The sequence below is a fragment of the Halichoerus grypus genome, chromosome 2 (assembly GCF_964656455.1).
Source record: "Halichoerus grypus chromosome 2, mHalGry1.hap1.1, whole genome shotgun sequence".
Lineage (NCBI taxonomy): Eukaryota > Metazoa > Chordata > Mammalia > Carnivora > Phocidae > Halichoerus > Halichoerus grypus.
Genome location: NC_135713.1, coordinates 149,146,558 through 149,163,211, shown reverse-complemented (window position 1 = coordinate 149,163,211; position 16,654 = coordinate 149,146,558). Strand labels below are relative to the sequence as shown.

At 61.4% G+C, this 16,654-nt stretch overlaps 1 protein-coding gene across 1 annotated transcript in view; it reads left to right on the top strand.

Moving 5' to 3' along the window:
- LOC118554338 (obscurin-like) overlaps nt 1-16,654 on the top strand; it is a 130,689-nt gene extending 114,035 nt beyond the window's left edge. Inside the window, exons 70-84 of the mRNA XM_078067712.1 lie at nt 256-456; nt 549-631; nt 800-973; nt 1,282-1,438; nt 1,729-1,845; nt 1,924-2,088; nt 2,622-2,780; nt 2,873-3,050; nt 3,447-3,560; nt 6,911-7,078; nt 7,259-7,361; nt 7,609-7,738; nt 8,713-8,821; nt 11,835-11,877; nt 14,970-16,654. Of these exons, the coding sequence (XP_077923838.1) occupies nt 256-456; nt 549-631; nt 800-973; nt 1,282-1,438; nt 1,729-1,845; nt 1,924-2,088; nt 2,622-2,780; nt 2,873-3,050; nt 3,447-3,560; nt 6,911-7,078; nt 7,259-7,361; nt 7,609-7,738; nt 8,713-8,821; nt 11,835-11,877; nt 14,970-16,113 (3,045 nt within the window). The 3' untranslated portion in view covers nt 16,114-16,654. The remainder of the gene's footprint in view (nt 1-255; nt 457-548; nt 632-799; nt 974-1,281; nt 1,439-1,728; nt 1,846-1,923; nt 2,089-2,621; nt 2,781-2,872; nt 3,051-3,446; nt 3,561-6,910; nt 7,079-7,258; nt 7,362-7,608; nt 7,739-8,712; nt 8,822-11,834; nt 11,878-14,969) is intronic.

Here is a 16,654-nt window from a genome sequence, read left to right as displayed (position 1 = left end):
GAGGCCTGGCTGGCTCCCGTCCGGGTCCCCCGCCCCTCTGGGGTCTTTGGGGGCTGTTGGGGCTTTGGGAGGCCTGGCTGGCTCCCGTCCGGGTCCCCCGCCCCTCTGAGGTCTTTGGGGGCTGTTGGGGCCTCCATGGGTCAGGCTGGCCCCCCGTCCGGGTCCCCTGCCCCTCTGGGGTCTTTGGGGGCTGTTGGGGCCTCCGTGGATCAGGCTGGCCCCCCACCCCAGTCTGAGTCAGCATCATGCCCCCAGATCTTCGATATCTACGTGGTCACAGCTGACTACCTGCCCCTGGGGGCCGAGCAGGACGCCATCTCGCTGCGGGAGGGCCAGTATGTGGAGGTGTTGGACTCGGCCCACCCACTGCGCTGGCTTGTGCGCACCAAGCCCACCAAGTCCAGCCCCTCGAGGCAAGGCTGGGTGTCCCCTGCCTACCTGGACAAGCGGCTCAAGGTACTGGATGGCTGGGATGGGGTTCTGGGATTGTCATCCCCTGTGAGGCCAGAGCCAAGGTCACCTGCCACCCTCCCCCATTTTCTCACCAGCTGTCACCCGAGTGGGGGCCCACGGAGGCCCCCGAGTTCCCAGGGGAGGCCGTGTCTGAGGATGAATACAAGACAAGGCTGAGGTGAGGGTCCGGCAGGCGGGGGCATGAGCGGCTTTGTGGTGGCGGGGGCGGGACGGTCGTGGGGATGCCTCCCTCCACCACTTTACCAGGCTCTTTCTGACAACGGGGGGCGGGCTGTGCGGGGGCGTCACTAGCCCTTGGGTCTCTCCTCACCTCATCCCCTCCCAGCTCCATCATCCAGGAGCTGCTGAGCTCCGAGCAGGCCTTTGTGGGCAAGCTGCAGTTCCTGCAGGACCACCACATTCAGCACCTGGAGCGATGCCCCCATGTGCCCACGGCCGTGGCCAGCCAGAAGGCAGTCATCTTCCGCAATGTGCAGGACATCAGCCACTTCCACAGCAGGTGGGCGGGCCCTCGGGTATGCGCACATGCACGCGTGCACGCCCGCATGCACACGTGTGCACGCTCCTGCACCTGTGGCACGTGTGGGCACGGCACACGCCCCGACGCACGCACGGCTGCATGAACCCGCACGTCCTTGCGGGCAGGCACACAGACGCGCATGCCCCCCCACCCCCCGCACACCCGCAGCCCCCGAAGCCCAGCGCACTCAGTTCCAAGTAGCCACTCAGCCCAGCCCTGGGGGGTAGCCTGCTCCGTCCCAGACCTGAGGCCTCACCCGCGCCTGCCCACCGTGCCCTCTCCTGCAGCTTCCAGCGGGAGCTGCAGACCTGTGACACAGACGACGATGTGGCCATGTGCTTCATCAAGAACCAGGAGGCCTTTGAGAAGTACCTGGAGTTCCTGGTGGGCCGCGTGCAGGCCGAGTCCGCGGTGGTCAGCACGGCCGTGCAGGACTTCTACAAGGTGCACCCCAGCCCGCGCCCCGCGGCTCACTGAGAAAGCAGACCCCCGGAGCCCCGTGCTCCCCTTCAGATGGTGACAGCGGGGCAGGGGTGCGGCTGGCTGGGGAGGAGGGCGGTGCGCGCGCGTGCGTGTGTGTACGCGCGTGTGTGCAGCGGGGCAGGGTGCGGCTGGCGGGGGAGGACGGCGGTGCGCGCGTGTGCGTGTGAGTACGCGCGCGCACCCCGATGCCCCAGCCCCCCGCTCTCCACCTCTGCTGGCGTGTCCCCAACCCCGCACCGCGGCTCCCACAGAAATACACGGAGGAGGTGCTGTCCCCAGCGGACCCGTCGCAGCCGCCCCCACCGCCCCTGCAGCACTTCCTGGAGCGGCCAGTGCAGCGCGTCCAGCAGTACCAGGCCCTGCTCAAGGTAGGGGTGCGCGCCGGGCCCCCTCCCCGGCCTCGTCGCGCGGCGGCTGGGAACGCGGCCTGACGCTGTGTCCCCCAGGAGCTGATCCGCAACAAGGCGAGGAACGGGCAGAACTGTGCGCTGCTGGAGCAGGCCTACGCGCTCGTGTCCGCCCTGCCGCAGCGCGCCGAGAACCAGCTGCACGTGTCGCTCATGGAGAACTACCCGGGCACCCTGGAGGCCCTGGGCGAGCCCATCCGCCAGGTGGGGACGGGGACGTGGGCGGGGCGCCTGCGCAGGGCCGCGGGGGACGGGGGGGGGGGCGCCTAGGCTGCGGGCGGACTGCGGGGGCTCCGGGCTGCGGGCTGACTACGGGGGCTGCGGGCTGACTGCGGGGGCTCAGGGCTGACTGCGGGGGCGGGCTGCGGGCGGACTGCGGGGGCTGCGGGCGGACTGCGGGGACTGCGGGCGGACTGCGGGGGCAGGCTTCGGGCGGACTGCGGGGGCTGCGGGCGGACTGGGGGGGCTGCGGGCGCACTGGGGGGCCTCCGGGCGGACTGCAGGGCCTCCGGGTTGACTGCGGGGGCAGGCTCCGGGCGGACTGTGGGGGCGGGCTGCGGGCTGACTGGGGGGGTTCTGGGCGGACTGCGGGGGCGGGCTGCAGGCTGACTGCGGGGGCTCCGGGCGGACTGCGGGGGCTGCGGGCGGACTGCGGGGGCTCCGGGCTGACTGAGGGGGCTCAGGGCGGACTGCGGGGGCGGGCTGTGGGCTGACTGCGCGCTGACTGCTCCCTGCAGGGCCACTTCATCGTGTGGGAGGGGGCGCCGGGCGCGCGGATGCCCTGGAAGGGCCATCACCGCCACGTTTTCCTGTTCCGCCACCACCTGGTTGTTTGCAAGACCAAAAGGGATTCCCGCACCGACACCTTCAGTTACGTCTTCCGGAACATGATGAAGGTGCGCGGGCGCCTTGGGAGCCTGGGGGCAGGGGGCGGGCCGGCAGAAGCCTGTGTTCAGGCAGTCAGTCTGCATTTCCCGCCCCCCCACAGCTGAGCAGCATCGACCTGAACGACCAGGTGGAGGGTGACGACCGTGCCTTCGAGATCTGGCACGAGCGGGAGGACTCGGTGCGCAAGTACCTGCTGCAAGCGCGCACGGTCATCACCAAGAACTCGTGGGTGAAGGAGATCTGCGGCATCCAGCAGCGCCTGGCCCTGCCCGTGTGGCGTGAGTGTTCCTGCCTCTGGCAGGCGGGGAGGTCACACTCAGCACCTGAGCCTTTCTGGCCCCCCGAGCCTCAGCCCCCTGCCCCGGTTGTGGGAGGCACGAAGGATAGGCTCCGTCTGGGGCACAGTCAGCTCAGCCTTTCGTGAGCCTGAGCTGGGGTGTAGGGCTGACCTTGACCTGAGTGCAGGGAAGCTTCAGGGTTCACACAGGGGCCCCCCAGCACAGGACAGGTGCCCAGATTGTGTTAGGGACGGGAAGGGCCACCTGGACAGAAGGTCGAAAGGGGCAGTGTCCGTAACAACCATACCCCTGGACGCTGGGGCTTCTGACCAAGGACATGGGGGCACCACCATCCCACCCACCAGGAGCTCAGAGTCTGTGCGTGTGTGCGCCCAGATCCCCCAGATTTCGAAGAGGAGCTGGCGGACTGCACAGCAGAGCTGGGCGAGACTGTGAAGCTGGCCTGCCGTGTGACGGGCACCCCCAAGCCCATTGTCAGCTGGTACAAAGGTAGGCTGCTGCGGACGAAGGGATGTGGACGCTGCACCGGCAAGAGCCTTCCAGAGGGAATTGGGCCTGGTCGGGGGCCCTCGGGGGGCGCGAGGGACAGGCGTCCTCTTCCAGTGGCTGACTCAGCTAGCCTGGCTGGGAGCAAGGCTAGATGAGGTGGTTCAGAGCAGAGGGTGTGCTCCCGTGGTTCAGACTCAGTGACCCTATCTGCTCCAGATCTCATTCCTTGGCTGTCTTGTTTGACGAGTTTGCACCAAGGGCTAGCACCCTGTTCCAGGTATCAGGGACGCAGCGGCAAATAGGCCCTGCCCAAGGGTGCTGGCCGTGTAGGGGGCTAGATTGATGGCAAACCAGTGGACAAACAAAGTGGGGAGGTGGTGTGGCCGGCCAGAGAAATGAGCATGGAGGGTTAGCTGGCAGGTCTCTCTGGCAGACGTGCAGGAGCTCTGGGGGGCCAGCCAGGTGGCCAGGAGAGGGCAGGGTGGACTCTGAGGCCCGCCCTGTCATAGGGTCTCAGGTTCGGCTCTGGATGTGATGGGAGCCACAAAGTTCGGGGGTCCCCAGTTCTGACACCGGCTGCCGTTTGGGGGTACCCAGGGCCACTCCCCGTTCTGACACCGACTGCCATTCTGGGGTTCCCAAGACCATCCTTGCTTCTGACACAACTGCTATTCGGGGGTCCCCAGGGCCACCCCCAGTTCTGACACCAGCTGCCGTTCTGGGGTCCCCAGGGCCACCCCCAGTTCTGACACCGGCTGCCGTTCGGGGGTCCCCAGGACCGCCCCCAGTTCTGACACCAGCTGCCATTTGTGGGGTCCCCATGGTCGCCACCAGTTCTGACACCAGCTGCCGGTCAGAGTCCCCAGGGCCACCCCCAGTTCTGATACCAGCTGCCGTTTGGGGGTCCCCAGGGCCACCCCCAGTTCTGACACCAGCTGCCATTCAGAGGTCCCCAGAGCAACCCCCAGTTCTGACACCAGCTGCCATTCAGGGGTCCCCAAGACCACCCCCAGTTCTGACACTGGTTGCCATTTGGGGGTCCCAAGCTCACCCCCAGTTCTGACACAACTGCCGGTCAGGGTCCCCAGGACCACCCTCCATTCTGAAACCAGCTGTCATTCAGAGGTCCCCAGGACCACCCCCAGTTCTGACACCGGCTGCTCTTCGGGGGTCCGCAGGGTCACCCCCAGTTCTGACACCAGCTGCTGTTTGGGGGTCCCCAGGACCACCCCCAGTTCTGACACTAGCTGTCATTTGGAAGTCCCCAGGACCACCCCCAGTTGTGACACCGGCTGCTCTTCGGAGGTCCCCAGGACCACCCCCAGTTCTGACAGCGGCTGCCGTTTGGGGGTCCCCAAGCTCACCCCCAGTTATGACACAACTGCCGGTCAGGGTCCCCAGGACCACCCCCAGTTCTGACACCAGCTGTCATTCGGAGGTCCCCAGGACCACCCCCAGTTCTGACAGCAGCTGCTCTTCGGGGGTCCCCAGGACCACCCCTAGTTCTGACACTGGCTGCTCTTCAGGGGTCCCCAGGGTCACCCCCAGTTCTGACACCAGCTGCTGTTTCAGGGTCCCAAGGACCACCCCGAGTTCTGACGCCGGCTGCCATTTGGGGGTCCCCAGGACCACCCCCAGTTCTGACACCAGCTGTCATTTGGAGGTCCCCAGGACCACCCCCAGTTGTGACACCAGCTGCTCTTCGGGGGTCCCCAGGGTCACCCCCAGTTCTGACACTGGCTGCCATTCGGGGGTCCCCTGGACCACCCCCAGTTCTAACACCCGGTTTGGGGGTCCCACGACCAGCTGTGGGTTCAGTGAATCGCTAGAAGGACTCACAGAACTCAGCAGAGTGTGCACTCAGGGTCTGGCTTATTGCAGGAGCGGGAAGAGGCGCGTGGGGAGGGTTCCAGCTGGGTGTCCAGGCAGGGTCCTGGTGTCCCCCCGCCCTCCCTTCCAGTGGAGTCCTGCAGATCTCGTGTCTCTCTCATGGGGACGTATAGTAGCACAGTCCAGCCCCCCGGGGACACTGATCTGAGCCTTGTGTCCAGGGCACCTGTTGGGGGGTCACTCACGCAGGCACAGCTGAGGTCTGTCACAGACTCTGCAGAGGTCAAGTCGCTGCCATGTGGCCTTAAGCCCCAAACCTGTATCACAACAGATGGGGTCCAAGGCCCCCAGGTAAACCAAGACTCTCTTACTGGGGGTCACTTGGGCTGGTCTGGGCTGGCAGGTCGGTCTCCAAGGCTCCAGTGCAGCCTGAATACCCGAATCCAGCCCTGGTCTTGAAGGAGCCGTTCCAGGGTGGTCAGGCCCTGGGGGCATTTGTGTGTCCCTCCTGGTTAAGGACAGGGCTGCTGAGGACACCTGGGGGCGTTGCTGGGCCTTCCCTGGGTCCCACGGTCAGAGACACAGGTCGGAGCCGGTGGACGCAGCAGCTGGTTCCCGGTGGCAGTTTGGGAGAGCCCCCTCCTCTGCCCTGGGGTCTTCTTCTGGAAGGAGGCCCCGCTGCCCCCATGTCCCGGGGTCTGGGAGGTTTCTCCCAGCTGCTCCCCCCACCCCTTACGCAGAACCTGGGAGTGCAACTGCCCATCCCACGATCCTCTCATGGCCAGACCTGTGCCTGGGACGGCCAATCCAGAGGGACAGGGCGGTTCAGAAAGTTGCATGGAAGCGAGAACAAGCCCCTGGGACCACCCTGCTTCTGGTCAGGCTGCCCCCAGTAAGGCGAGCTGGCCGGGCCATGTCTGTATCCGAGGGGAAAGGAGAACACATCTCACCCTGGAGCGGTCGGGTGGGGGGACCTCTGCCCCTTTAATGCTGTCAGCACCCTGGAGGGAAAAACTTGTGTCTGGGGACAGCTGTGTGTCCGGTGACCAAACTGCCCTCCCGAGGGGTGGATGGGAGGAAGCGTGAGGGTCAGCAGATGCTGACCCATGCCGTCACAACGCAGGCGGCTCACACGGGCAAGAGCCGCTGTGACCCAAAGCAGCGTCATGGTGGGAGAGCCCACAGGGAGCCCCCAGAGGCTGCAATCTGCCAGGATGAGGAGCACGCCCCGTGCAATGGGGCCCCACCGTGGATTCAGAGCGCCCCTCTGGGCATGGCCTCAGGCGGCATGCCATGCAGGAACCCTGCTATGAGCCTACTTTCCGAGGCCACACAGTGGGCACAGAGATCTGGGGAAGGGGACAGGACTCTGGGTCAGCGTGACCAGCCGGGCTCCCCACCAGGGGTCTGTGCTCCAGGGGTGGCCCCCCATCACTGCCCTATGACTGTGACCCCCCAGGCAGGCCAGCCTCCTGTCCCTGGCAGGGTGCCCTCCGTGACAGTGCTGCCTTCCTTTGCAGATGGGAAGCCAGTGGAGGTGGATCCGCACCACATCCTCATTGAAGACCCCGATGGCTCATGTGCCCTCATCCTGGACAACCTGACTGGTGTGGACTCGGGCCAGTACATGTGCTTTGCGGCCAGTGCCGCCGGCAATGCAAGCACGCTGGGCAAGATCCTGGTGCAAGGTGAGCCGCTCTGGGAGGGAGACTGGAGTAGGAAGCATCCAGACTCCACTCCACTTCAGTGGCCCCATTGGGTGGGCTGCCGGTGACATCTGGGGCACTCATGAGTGGGGGTACGGTCCTGCTCCATCATGGTGTCTCTATGTGTGTCTCTTTCTCTTACCCTGCTCTGTGGCCCCACAGTACCCCCACGATTTGTGAAAAAGGTCCGGGCAGTTCCTTTTGTGGAGGGAGAGGATGCGCAGGTCACCTGCACCATCGAAGGTGCCCCACACCCTCAGATCAGGTGGGCTGGGCAGCTTGCACCCGGGGCACAGGAGGGGAGGTAGGCGGCATGCTTGCTGCCTGGGGGGTGGGCAGATTCTAAACATGGCTCCCGCTGTAGGGAGGGCAATACCCACTGGAGGCTGGGTGGGTGGCGTCAGGAGCACGTGGGTTCTGGATGGAAGCCCGATCCTGCAGGGTGGGCGAGAGGAGAGTCTTGAGTGGAGGAACCTGGGGAGGCCCTCCTCACCCCCTGGGGTTGGCTGCAGGTGGTACAAGGACGGGGCCCTGATAACGCCCAGCAGCAAGTACCGAACCCTGAGTGAGCCCCGCAGCGGTCTGCTGGTGCTGGAGATCCTGACAGCCAGCAAGGACGACTTGGGCCATTATGAGTGCGAGGTGAGGTGGGCAGGCACAGGGGACCTACCTCAGGGCCCACCATCACCCAGGGTCCTTGAACCATGATGAGGGAGGGGACACCTGGCCCATCATCACCCAGTGTCCCTGATGAGGGAGGCACCCCAGACCTACCATCACCCAGTGTCCCCGATGAGGGAGGAACCCCAGACCATCACCCAGGCTCCCTGATGAACGAGGGACCCCAGACCTACCATCACCTAGGGTCCCTGATGAGGGAGGGGACCCCAGGCCCACCATAACCCAGTGTCCCCAGTGAGGGAGGGTCCCCAGACCAACCATCATCCAGGCTCCCTGATGAAGGAGGGGCCCCAGACCTACCATCTCCCAGTGTCCCCAGTGAAGGAGGGACCCCTGGCCCACCATCATCCAGTATCCCCATAATGAGGTTGGGACCCCCAGCCCATCACCCACTGTCTATGGCAAGGACAGGGACCTGGGTGGGAGCTCTGTGTGGCATCCTCTCTACCAAAGCCACCTGTCCACCTGCAGGACCGGTGGTGGTCTGCGGAAGGTGTGTGTAGGCTGTGGCTCTTCCTGGCTGCCAGCCTCTGTGTGGTTGCTGCTGGTAGCCTGGGTTGAGCTAGGTGGGGCCTGCCCCCCCGGCAGCTCCTGGGGAGGCACACACACCAGAGTTAGCTCTGGACCCACACTGTCTGATTCTGTTACTATTAGCCACACATGAATTTGAGTTGAAATCAGTTATTTAACTCTAGGTAAGAATTTGGTTCTGTTTTCAGTGTTTGGGGCCCACATGGCCACCACACTGAACTGTGCAGATAGTGTCCCCACCACCTAGGAAACCCCTGGCCGTGCTGGGTCTGTGTGGGCACCTTTCTTCTGTGGCGGGCTCTGTGGCTCTGGGACACAGCCAGGGAGGGCCCTCCATGAGAGATGGCCTCGACGGTCCCAAGGGAGCCACTGGCTCTAAGCGGGCTCTGCCATCCACCCTGCAGTTGGTGAACCAGCTGGGCTCTGCGAGGGGCGGGGCAGAGCTGTGCATGCAGAGCCCTGCTGTGCGGGCCCGGGAACAGCTTCACAGGGAGCAGCTTGCAGCCATGGAAGGTAAGTGCTACTGTGGGGCCAGGTTGGGGGGAAACCAGTAGCCTTTCCAGTCAGGGTGTGCTTCCTGGAGGAGGGGCAGTGAGGGCTGAGGAAGGGGTCTGGCTGGGAGACATGGAGATGCAGAGGCCATGGGTCAGGGGCTGGTTCCCAGCCCCCTACTGGGGCAGCGTGAGGTGAGCCTTGAGCCCAGAGCTTTGGCAAGGCTGGAGGGCAGCCCTGGGGTCCTGCATCTTGCTTACCATTTCTGGGGCAGTAATGAGTATGTAGAGAGGCCAGGCCTGGGCCCAGTAGGCTGCTGGGTAGTGGCCAGCAAGACGTCGTAATAGGCAGCAGGAACGTTGGGGAGGACGGCTCTGTGGGAGGCGTGCTGAGTGCAGAGCACCAGCTGCTGGGTCCCAACTTGGCTCCCAGGAGAGGGAGTGATATCAGGGACCTGGTACCTCCACACTGGGTTGAGCTGTTCATGGAAAAGTCAGAATGCCGTGGCTTTGCCTCCCTAGCCTGGCCTGGGGTGGTGTCTGGGGTCCTGGGATGGGTCTCACCAAGGGGGGATGTCCACCTGGGTGGGAGGTGAAGGGTGGGCAGCAGGATATCTCATGCCTCTACTCACATCTGAGTCCAGGGTTCCAGCTGTGCGCAGCCTAAGAATGGCCAGGATGGGAAGGGAGGAAGCTGGCATCTGTCCTGGGCCTGCTCAGTCAGAGAGCAACCTTATGGTGCCTGCAGGGCAGGCTGCAGGTCCAGGGACAGCTTCTTCCAGTCTGGGTTGCCCCACCTAGAAGGGGCTACCTTGTCAGTTGATGAGCCTCCTGTCCCTAGAGGCATGCAGGCAGAGGCTGGATCAACACCTGGTGGAGCTGTAGCTCTCACAGTAGGTCGGGCTGGAATACATGTCCTCCCAAGTCCTGAGTGTTGGCTTCTGCGATGCCTTGGGCTAATGGATCCAGTCCATCCTGGATGGGGCCCAACGTCCAGGGGCCTCTATCTGTCTGGACCCTCCCAGAGTCAGCCTACTTGGCATCTGGAGCTCGACCTCACAGCCTTGATGCCTTCCACAGCCATCACAGAGTGGGCAGGGGTCCATGTTCCTGCCCCCCCAGAGGGCACCTGCACTTCCTGCCATATGGCGTCTTATGTTGGGGAGATGCTGAGCAAGGACTTTAGCACTCCTTCTTGGGCTGGAGACAAGCGTGTCCTACAGAGGCATTCACTTCATTGTCATGATGGGTCACTTTCTGTCAACGTGTCATGGCTGTGAAGTCTGGAAGAAGGGCAGCCCTCTGATACCAGGAACATGGCACCTCACATCCAAGAAAGCCAGTCCTCACAGACCCAGGAGTTGGAGCCCGCCGCCTCCTGCTTCCTAACCCTATCCTGCCGCTTCATCTTTAACCTGGTGGCTCCACAGCCAGAACAGCCCCAGCCAGCCTTGTGGGGTGGGTGCTGCCCCCTCGCTTTTGGAACTGCACTGGGCCGGGAGCCCCGCTTCGCATGGCTGCACCCCTCTGATGGCTGCCAGTATTCACCGGGGCTTAGAGCCCATCAGGTGGCAGGTCAGGTCAGGAACAAAGGCACCAGGAATGTAGCAGCCAAGACATTCCCTGACGACCACTCCTCAGAGCAGCAGGACAGGACTCCAATCGGGAGGGTGAGGGAAGGAGCTCTGGGTTTTCCCACTACTCTGCATGCAGGATGTGGACTGCAGGCGGCAAACAGGCTGGCTTGCTCTGGACCCAACTTAATCCAAACACACAAGGCCTTTTGGCTGGGTCCCATTCTCTCTCCCAGGGGGCTACCCTCTCCGGGAGGCAGCGGACACAAACACACACATGCACATATATGCATATGTGTGTGCACATACATGCATATATGCACACACACACACAAAGGAGGCTCTCAAGGGCCATACAGACACAGCTCGTACCTTTAATTCACATGCACCCAATCAAGAGACAAGTTTAAAATACTCTTGGTTATCTAAGGGAAATCCTTTCTCTATATGGCACTGCAGCAAAGCCTAAAACCCACACACCAGAAGCCAGAGTGCTGTGTGCTGCAGGCCTTGCCACCTGACTTTTCTGAGCATCCCACTCAGCTTTGTCCCCAGGATGGCAAGAGGGACTGTTGAGATCTGAGGGTACTGGTATGTGCTGGACTGCCTGTTGTGCAGCAAGATGTGGCTGGAGGGGCATCTCAATGGTAAGCCTGGCCCTGCCCAGAAGCTGTAGAGGAAGAGGCCTCAGGATGGGTGAGAACAGGTGCTGCCTGGTCCCAGACGAGTCCTGTCCTGTCTCTGGGACTCAAGTTCTCCATCTGCTGACTCCAAGGAGATGGAAATCTAGGGCAATCAAGGCAGTTGAGTTTATGGGGAGCTTCTATGGAGAGACCTAGGTTTCCCTGCTCATTTGGAGCTCAGGACCCTGTCCAGGTGTCTCTGGTTGCTCCTGATGGGATTTCCATGGCCTCGTGGTACAGAGCTCAGATGTGCCACCTCTAGGACTCCACTGTCTCTTTCCCCTGGAGAGATGCCTTTAGTCTTTAGGATTTTTTATAAAATAGGCACCAGCCATCCCAGTCCCAGTTTGGTTCACATGAGCCTTTCCTTCCCCCCACCCCTAGCCTTCAGTTTCTGTCTGAGAAGTGGGACCTCAGGTTTGACAAATTCACAGGGCTCCCTGGGCACATGGGCTGAAGAAGGAGCTGGGATTTCTGCATGGGCAGCCTAGACGGGGCCCCTACTCTTGCTGCAGTCACTGCAAGACCCTCATTTCCTCATATGGGACACACTGATGTCACACTTGCTCATCCCCCAGCCACTCAGAGCAGGCGCTGTCATCTCCGTGTTAAAGATGACAGAACTGAGGTTCCAACGTGAGACAGGCAGATCAGGCAGGGCTTGGATACAGTGCTCTGAAGCCGAGCAGGTTACTATACTGCCATGCCACTCAAATGGCTCAGCACCCGAGCGCTGGCTGATCTGTAACCCTCGCTATTCCGACTGTTTTCTTTGTAGTCACTGAGCAGGAGACTAAAGTCCCCAAGAAAACCGTCATCATGTAAGTGCAGGCGTGTTCCTAAACTTCCTCCTGACTGCAGTGCCCCCTGCATGCCCACTAATCCACGTGGACCTTGTCCGTGTGGCCTGTCCACCTGCTTGTCTTAACTGCCTGCCCACACGGCCTTTGCTCACCATGCAGACTGCCAGGACTTTGCAGATGCCACCGAGGGGACCAACCTTCCCCTGGGGCCTTGGCTACCTTCACACCTCACAGCTCTCTCTTCCAGGGCCTCTATACTCCAGTGCCTCCACAGGGTAGACTTACTCTGCATACTTCACAGCAGCTCACTCAGGGCTTGGACCCAGAATCACATCAGTTAATTTGGAGCTGGGACCAAGAGCTGCTTCCCACAGTGGGCTAGAGGGAATATTCTACTCCTCAAACCCTAGGATCTAGGGCATTTTTGTCCAACAGAGCTTTCTGTCATGTTGGAAATATTCTATCTTTATGATGTCCACTACAAGAACAGCCACTAGCCACAAGTGGCTACTGAGTATTTAAAATGTGTCAAGTGCAACTGAAGAACTGAATTTTAGATTTCACTTATTCTCATTAACTTGCATTTAATTAAAATAGTGTAGCTCTGGTGGGCAGCACAGCTCTAGGGCCCTTAAAGGTCTCCAGTCCCAACCCTAGCATTAGGGAGATGGGGAAACTCAGGTTCAGGGAAGAGGTTTGCTCAGGATGGTTCATGATTGAAAGCCTAACCCATTTCCCCGGTGCCACGCCCATTGTCCCCTTTTTATTAGGTGCCTTCAAGGCTGGGGTTGTTGCTAATTAAATAACACAAGGGGTCTGGAGCTGAGTAAGCCCACAGAAGGCAGAGTTGGTTTTCACCTGGATGATCCAGTAGGAGGTGTCTGCAGGCGGAGATTGTGTAAAAGTTTGTGGAAGCCAGGAGGCAAGAAAGACTGGTCTAAGACCAGATGACTGGGAAGCTCCTGTTGGTTCCTCATGGGCCTATGACCTCCTAAAGGGGCCTGCAGTTGGCCAAGTTTTGGAGAATCCTATCGCCAGACATTTGGTCAGATCCTGGATTAACCCTTCCTCAGTTTTCTCCATCCTCCCCCAAGGCACATTGCTGCCCACATGGGGAAGTACATGGGGCAGTAGTAAGCATCCCTGGAGGCATGCAACTGTGCCAGAGCTATACACAGGTTAACTCTACATTTCGTCTATGAAGGGAGCATTTCTATTATTTACATCTTACAGATGACAAAATGGAGAAACAGAGACAGGGCCAGGCTGCCTCATCAGTAAGACTTCAGAGAGGACTCGCACCTGGGGCAGCCGGACTAGGGGACTCAAGGGGCATCCTGAAGTCCAATCTATTCCAGGCTTAGGGAGGTAGCAACACACACCCTGTGTTGCTGGAGGAACTCAGCTGGAGGAATTGTGCCAGGCATCTCTCCCAAGGGCACACCACAGGGTGGGGACTCAGGGTACACAGGGAGGAAAAAGGGCTTGGAGAGAGACCCCTGCCACCTGGCAGTCCCACCTGCTGTCCTGGGAGCCCCAGTGCAGGATGCCCACATGCCTTCACGGGGGCAGTAATGAGCTCAACACAGGGAGGCATTTAGGAGGCATGACCCCAGTACCCACATGACTGACTGTCCTGCCTTGGCGAACTGAAGAGGCATGAGGCCAGCCGATGGGCCTGGCCCAAGTTCCCATGATGTTTGGGCAAGCTCCGACCCAGGGACAAGCCTAGTGCTCCCGAGCCTGGGCATGAGGCAGGAAGGCAGTCCTGTGATTTTTTATTAGGCCACGCCTCCAAGCCTCAGTTCCCCCGTCAGTTGAGTGGGGTGTAGTGTTTCCTTCTTACCTGCTGAGGGCTGAGGAGGCAGGGCCTATAATTGCTGTGCTGTAGCACACATTTCTGGGCCCATCCCTGGAAGTATATGCTCCTGGGTGGAGCCCTAAGTTGGATAAAAGCTGAATGAGAGGGAGAGAGAGCGAGCACAAGCTTGCCTTAGTCATAGCAGGCAGATGACGACAGCATTGAGCTGTCACCACATGCGTGCCTGAGCCCAAGAGAAAATGCAGGTCCCAGGGCCCAGGAGAGTTGTGAGTTCCCCAGGGTCTGTGTGTTTAGCACATCCTTGCTCCCTGATATTGCCTGATACTCATTGTACCCCCAGCACCCGCCAAGGTCAGGGGCACAGGGTGGCAGGGGGTCCTGGGGGTGACTGGTGGACTTCTGAATCATGGCCTGGGCATGTGTGCAGCCTTCTCAGCCTCGTGGTCCACACTTGCAAAAGGAGGTCAGACCCATCCCCCAAGGCTGCTGCAGAGTCCCTGGCCAGTACCTGATGTTCACTCACATGCAACTGGCCTTGCGTTCTGCCTCCTCTTTCCTTCCTGCCCACTCCCATTTAGGCGGAAGGGGCCCAGGAAGAGGAAGTGCTTGTCTGATGTCACACAGCCCATGACGGCCAAGCCACGCTCAGAGCCGGGTGTTCTTGCTGGGCTTCGTGCCCCCAGACGAACAGATCAGGAGCACAGGCAGCAGATCAGTGCTCTGACAACCCTCCTGGACCTAGCATCAGCTGCCAACCTATCTCCAGCTGAGGACCATTGAGGCTCCTGCCCTCTGAGAGGTCACGGGGGTCATCCCCCATGATACAAAGCACAAAGCACTCATGGGATAGACAAAGAAGGCCACGTGGCTGTGTCCCTGCATCCCTGTCCATTAGCTCTACGAGGAGCATTGACATCTCCAAAAGAAGGTGGCCATAAATGGAGAAGAGACACACGTGGAGACATTGTGAACCAGACTTGGTCTTGGGTTTGGAGGTGCACTGTGATGAGGCGTGGGCCTCCCCTGTTGCCTCAACTCTTGTTTTGAGATCTGTGCACTAGAGCCTGAGTTGGCTAGATGAGGCTTTGTGCTTTGTTCCATTGGTTCTCGGCTAGAGGTTCCAGAGGGCGGGCTCAAGCACACATGTAGGAATTTGTTTATGCACTGTCACCAATTGCTCGCTACACTAACCTGATCACTCACGTGGCCCCCGCATGTGCTGATGGCGTGGGCAACGGGCAAGGGTACAGGTCTCTGTGCACATTTCCTCTTGGCCCTCTCCCTGCAGAGAGGAGACCATCACCACCGTGGTGAAGAGCCCTCGTGGCCGGCGCCGGTCCCCGAACAAGTCCCCCTCCCGCTCGCCTTCCCGTCGCACTGCCAGCCCACCCAGGCCAGGCCAGTTGGCCCCTGAGGTGCTGTACTCACTGGGGGCCAGCCAGCCCCGCAGGCCTGAGGTGGAGCCAGGCTGGAGACCTACTGTACCCACGCTGTATGTGACGGAGCCTGAGTCCCACACGCCGGGCCTGCCCCAGGGCACAAGGCCCCAGCCCAAGTGGGTAGAGGTCGAGGAGACCATTGAAGTCAGGGTGAAGAAGACGGGCTCCAGGGGTGCATCCCCTGCCAGAGAGGCACCTGACAGCTCTGCAGGGCTTCTCTTCACGCTGCCTGGTGGGACCCCCATAGGAGACCCCAATGCAAACAACTCCAACAACAACCTACTGGCCCAGGAGCCCCAGGCCCATGGCAGGGCACTGGTCAGCACTGGAGAGCCTCTCATCTTCTGCATGGACACGGGGCCAGAAGAGACCTGTGAGCCGTTCCTTCCCCAGGGGGCTGAAGAGAAAACCCCCATGGAGGAGGTGGAGGAGGTGGAGGGAGGAGGTGCCCTCCTGACGGAGGAGCCCCTGGGCACCAACAGCCTTTGGGGCCGTGACCCCAAGATCCTCACACATGATGGCCGAGTGCTGACGCTGGCTGACCTGGAGGATTACGTGCCCCGGGAGGGGGAGACCTTTGGCTGCCATGGCCCTGTGCCCAGCACTTCTGACGACCCACCCTGTGAGGTCTCTGTGCTCCAGAGAGAGATCAGTGAGCCCACGGTGGGGCAGCCTGTCCTGCTCAATGTGGGGCGTCCCCTGGGCCCTCGAAACCCACCTAGCTTTTTCAGTCGCCGGGAGGCGTCTCCCTTGGGACCTCAGGTCCTCGGCCCCGCAGGAGTCTCCTTCTGTATGCAGGAAGCCCGGGCTGGGGGTGCTACGTCCTGGAAGCCGTCCTTCTCCATCCAGGTCCAGAGGTCTGCAGACAGTGGCCAGAGCAGCTTCAAAACGGAGGTTAACACCCAGACGGTCAGCTTTGGGACGGTGGGCGAGACCGTCACCCTGCACATCTGCCCGGATGGGGACAAGGCCCCTGGCCCCTCCCAGGGCTGAGGCTGTGAGCAGCAGGTGCCTGGCTGCCGGGCCCTGTGGCTTCATGGAGGAAACCAGCGCTCCATGGACACATGTGTGCTCTGACCCTCTCTCTAACTCTCCAAGAACTCAGGGCTGGAGCCTGCTCGCCCCTCTCTCCCCAGGCACTTGCTACCTCATGGGGCCTGGTCCAGCTGAAGGCACCGTGCCCAGACCTGGCGTCTCAGAAAGTACAGAAGGCCGGAGGGACTCACAGACTGCAGCTCTGGGCTCAGGTCTCTAGATGCAGGTCAGGGACTCTGCATCTGTCCTGCCATGTTCATGAGGCCAGGCTGCCAGGTGGGCCCTGCCTGCTCCAGGCTGGGGTCCCAGTCTTCCTTTCACTGGGGGGCTCCCCAGCCACATCTTCACTATGAACATTTCTCTTGGCCTCCTGGAGGCCTGTGCAGGGCCTAGCTCTGCAGGAACTCCTGGGCCTCTCTGCAGGGTGAACCAGGGTCTGTGTGTGGGAAGTGGCCCATCAGTGACCCCCAATGATAATAAACTGGTTCCCTGCACTGCC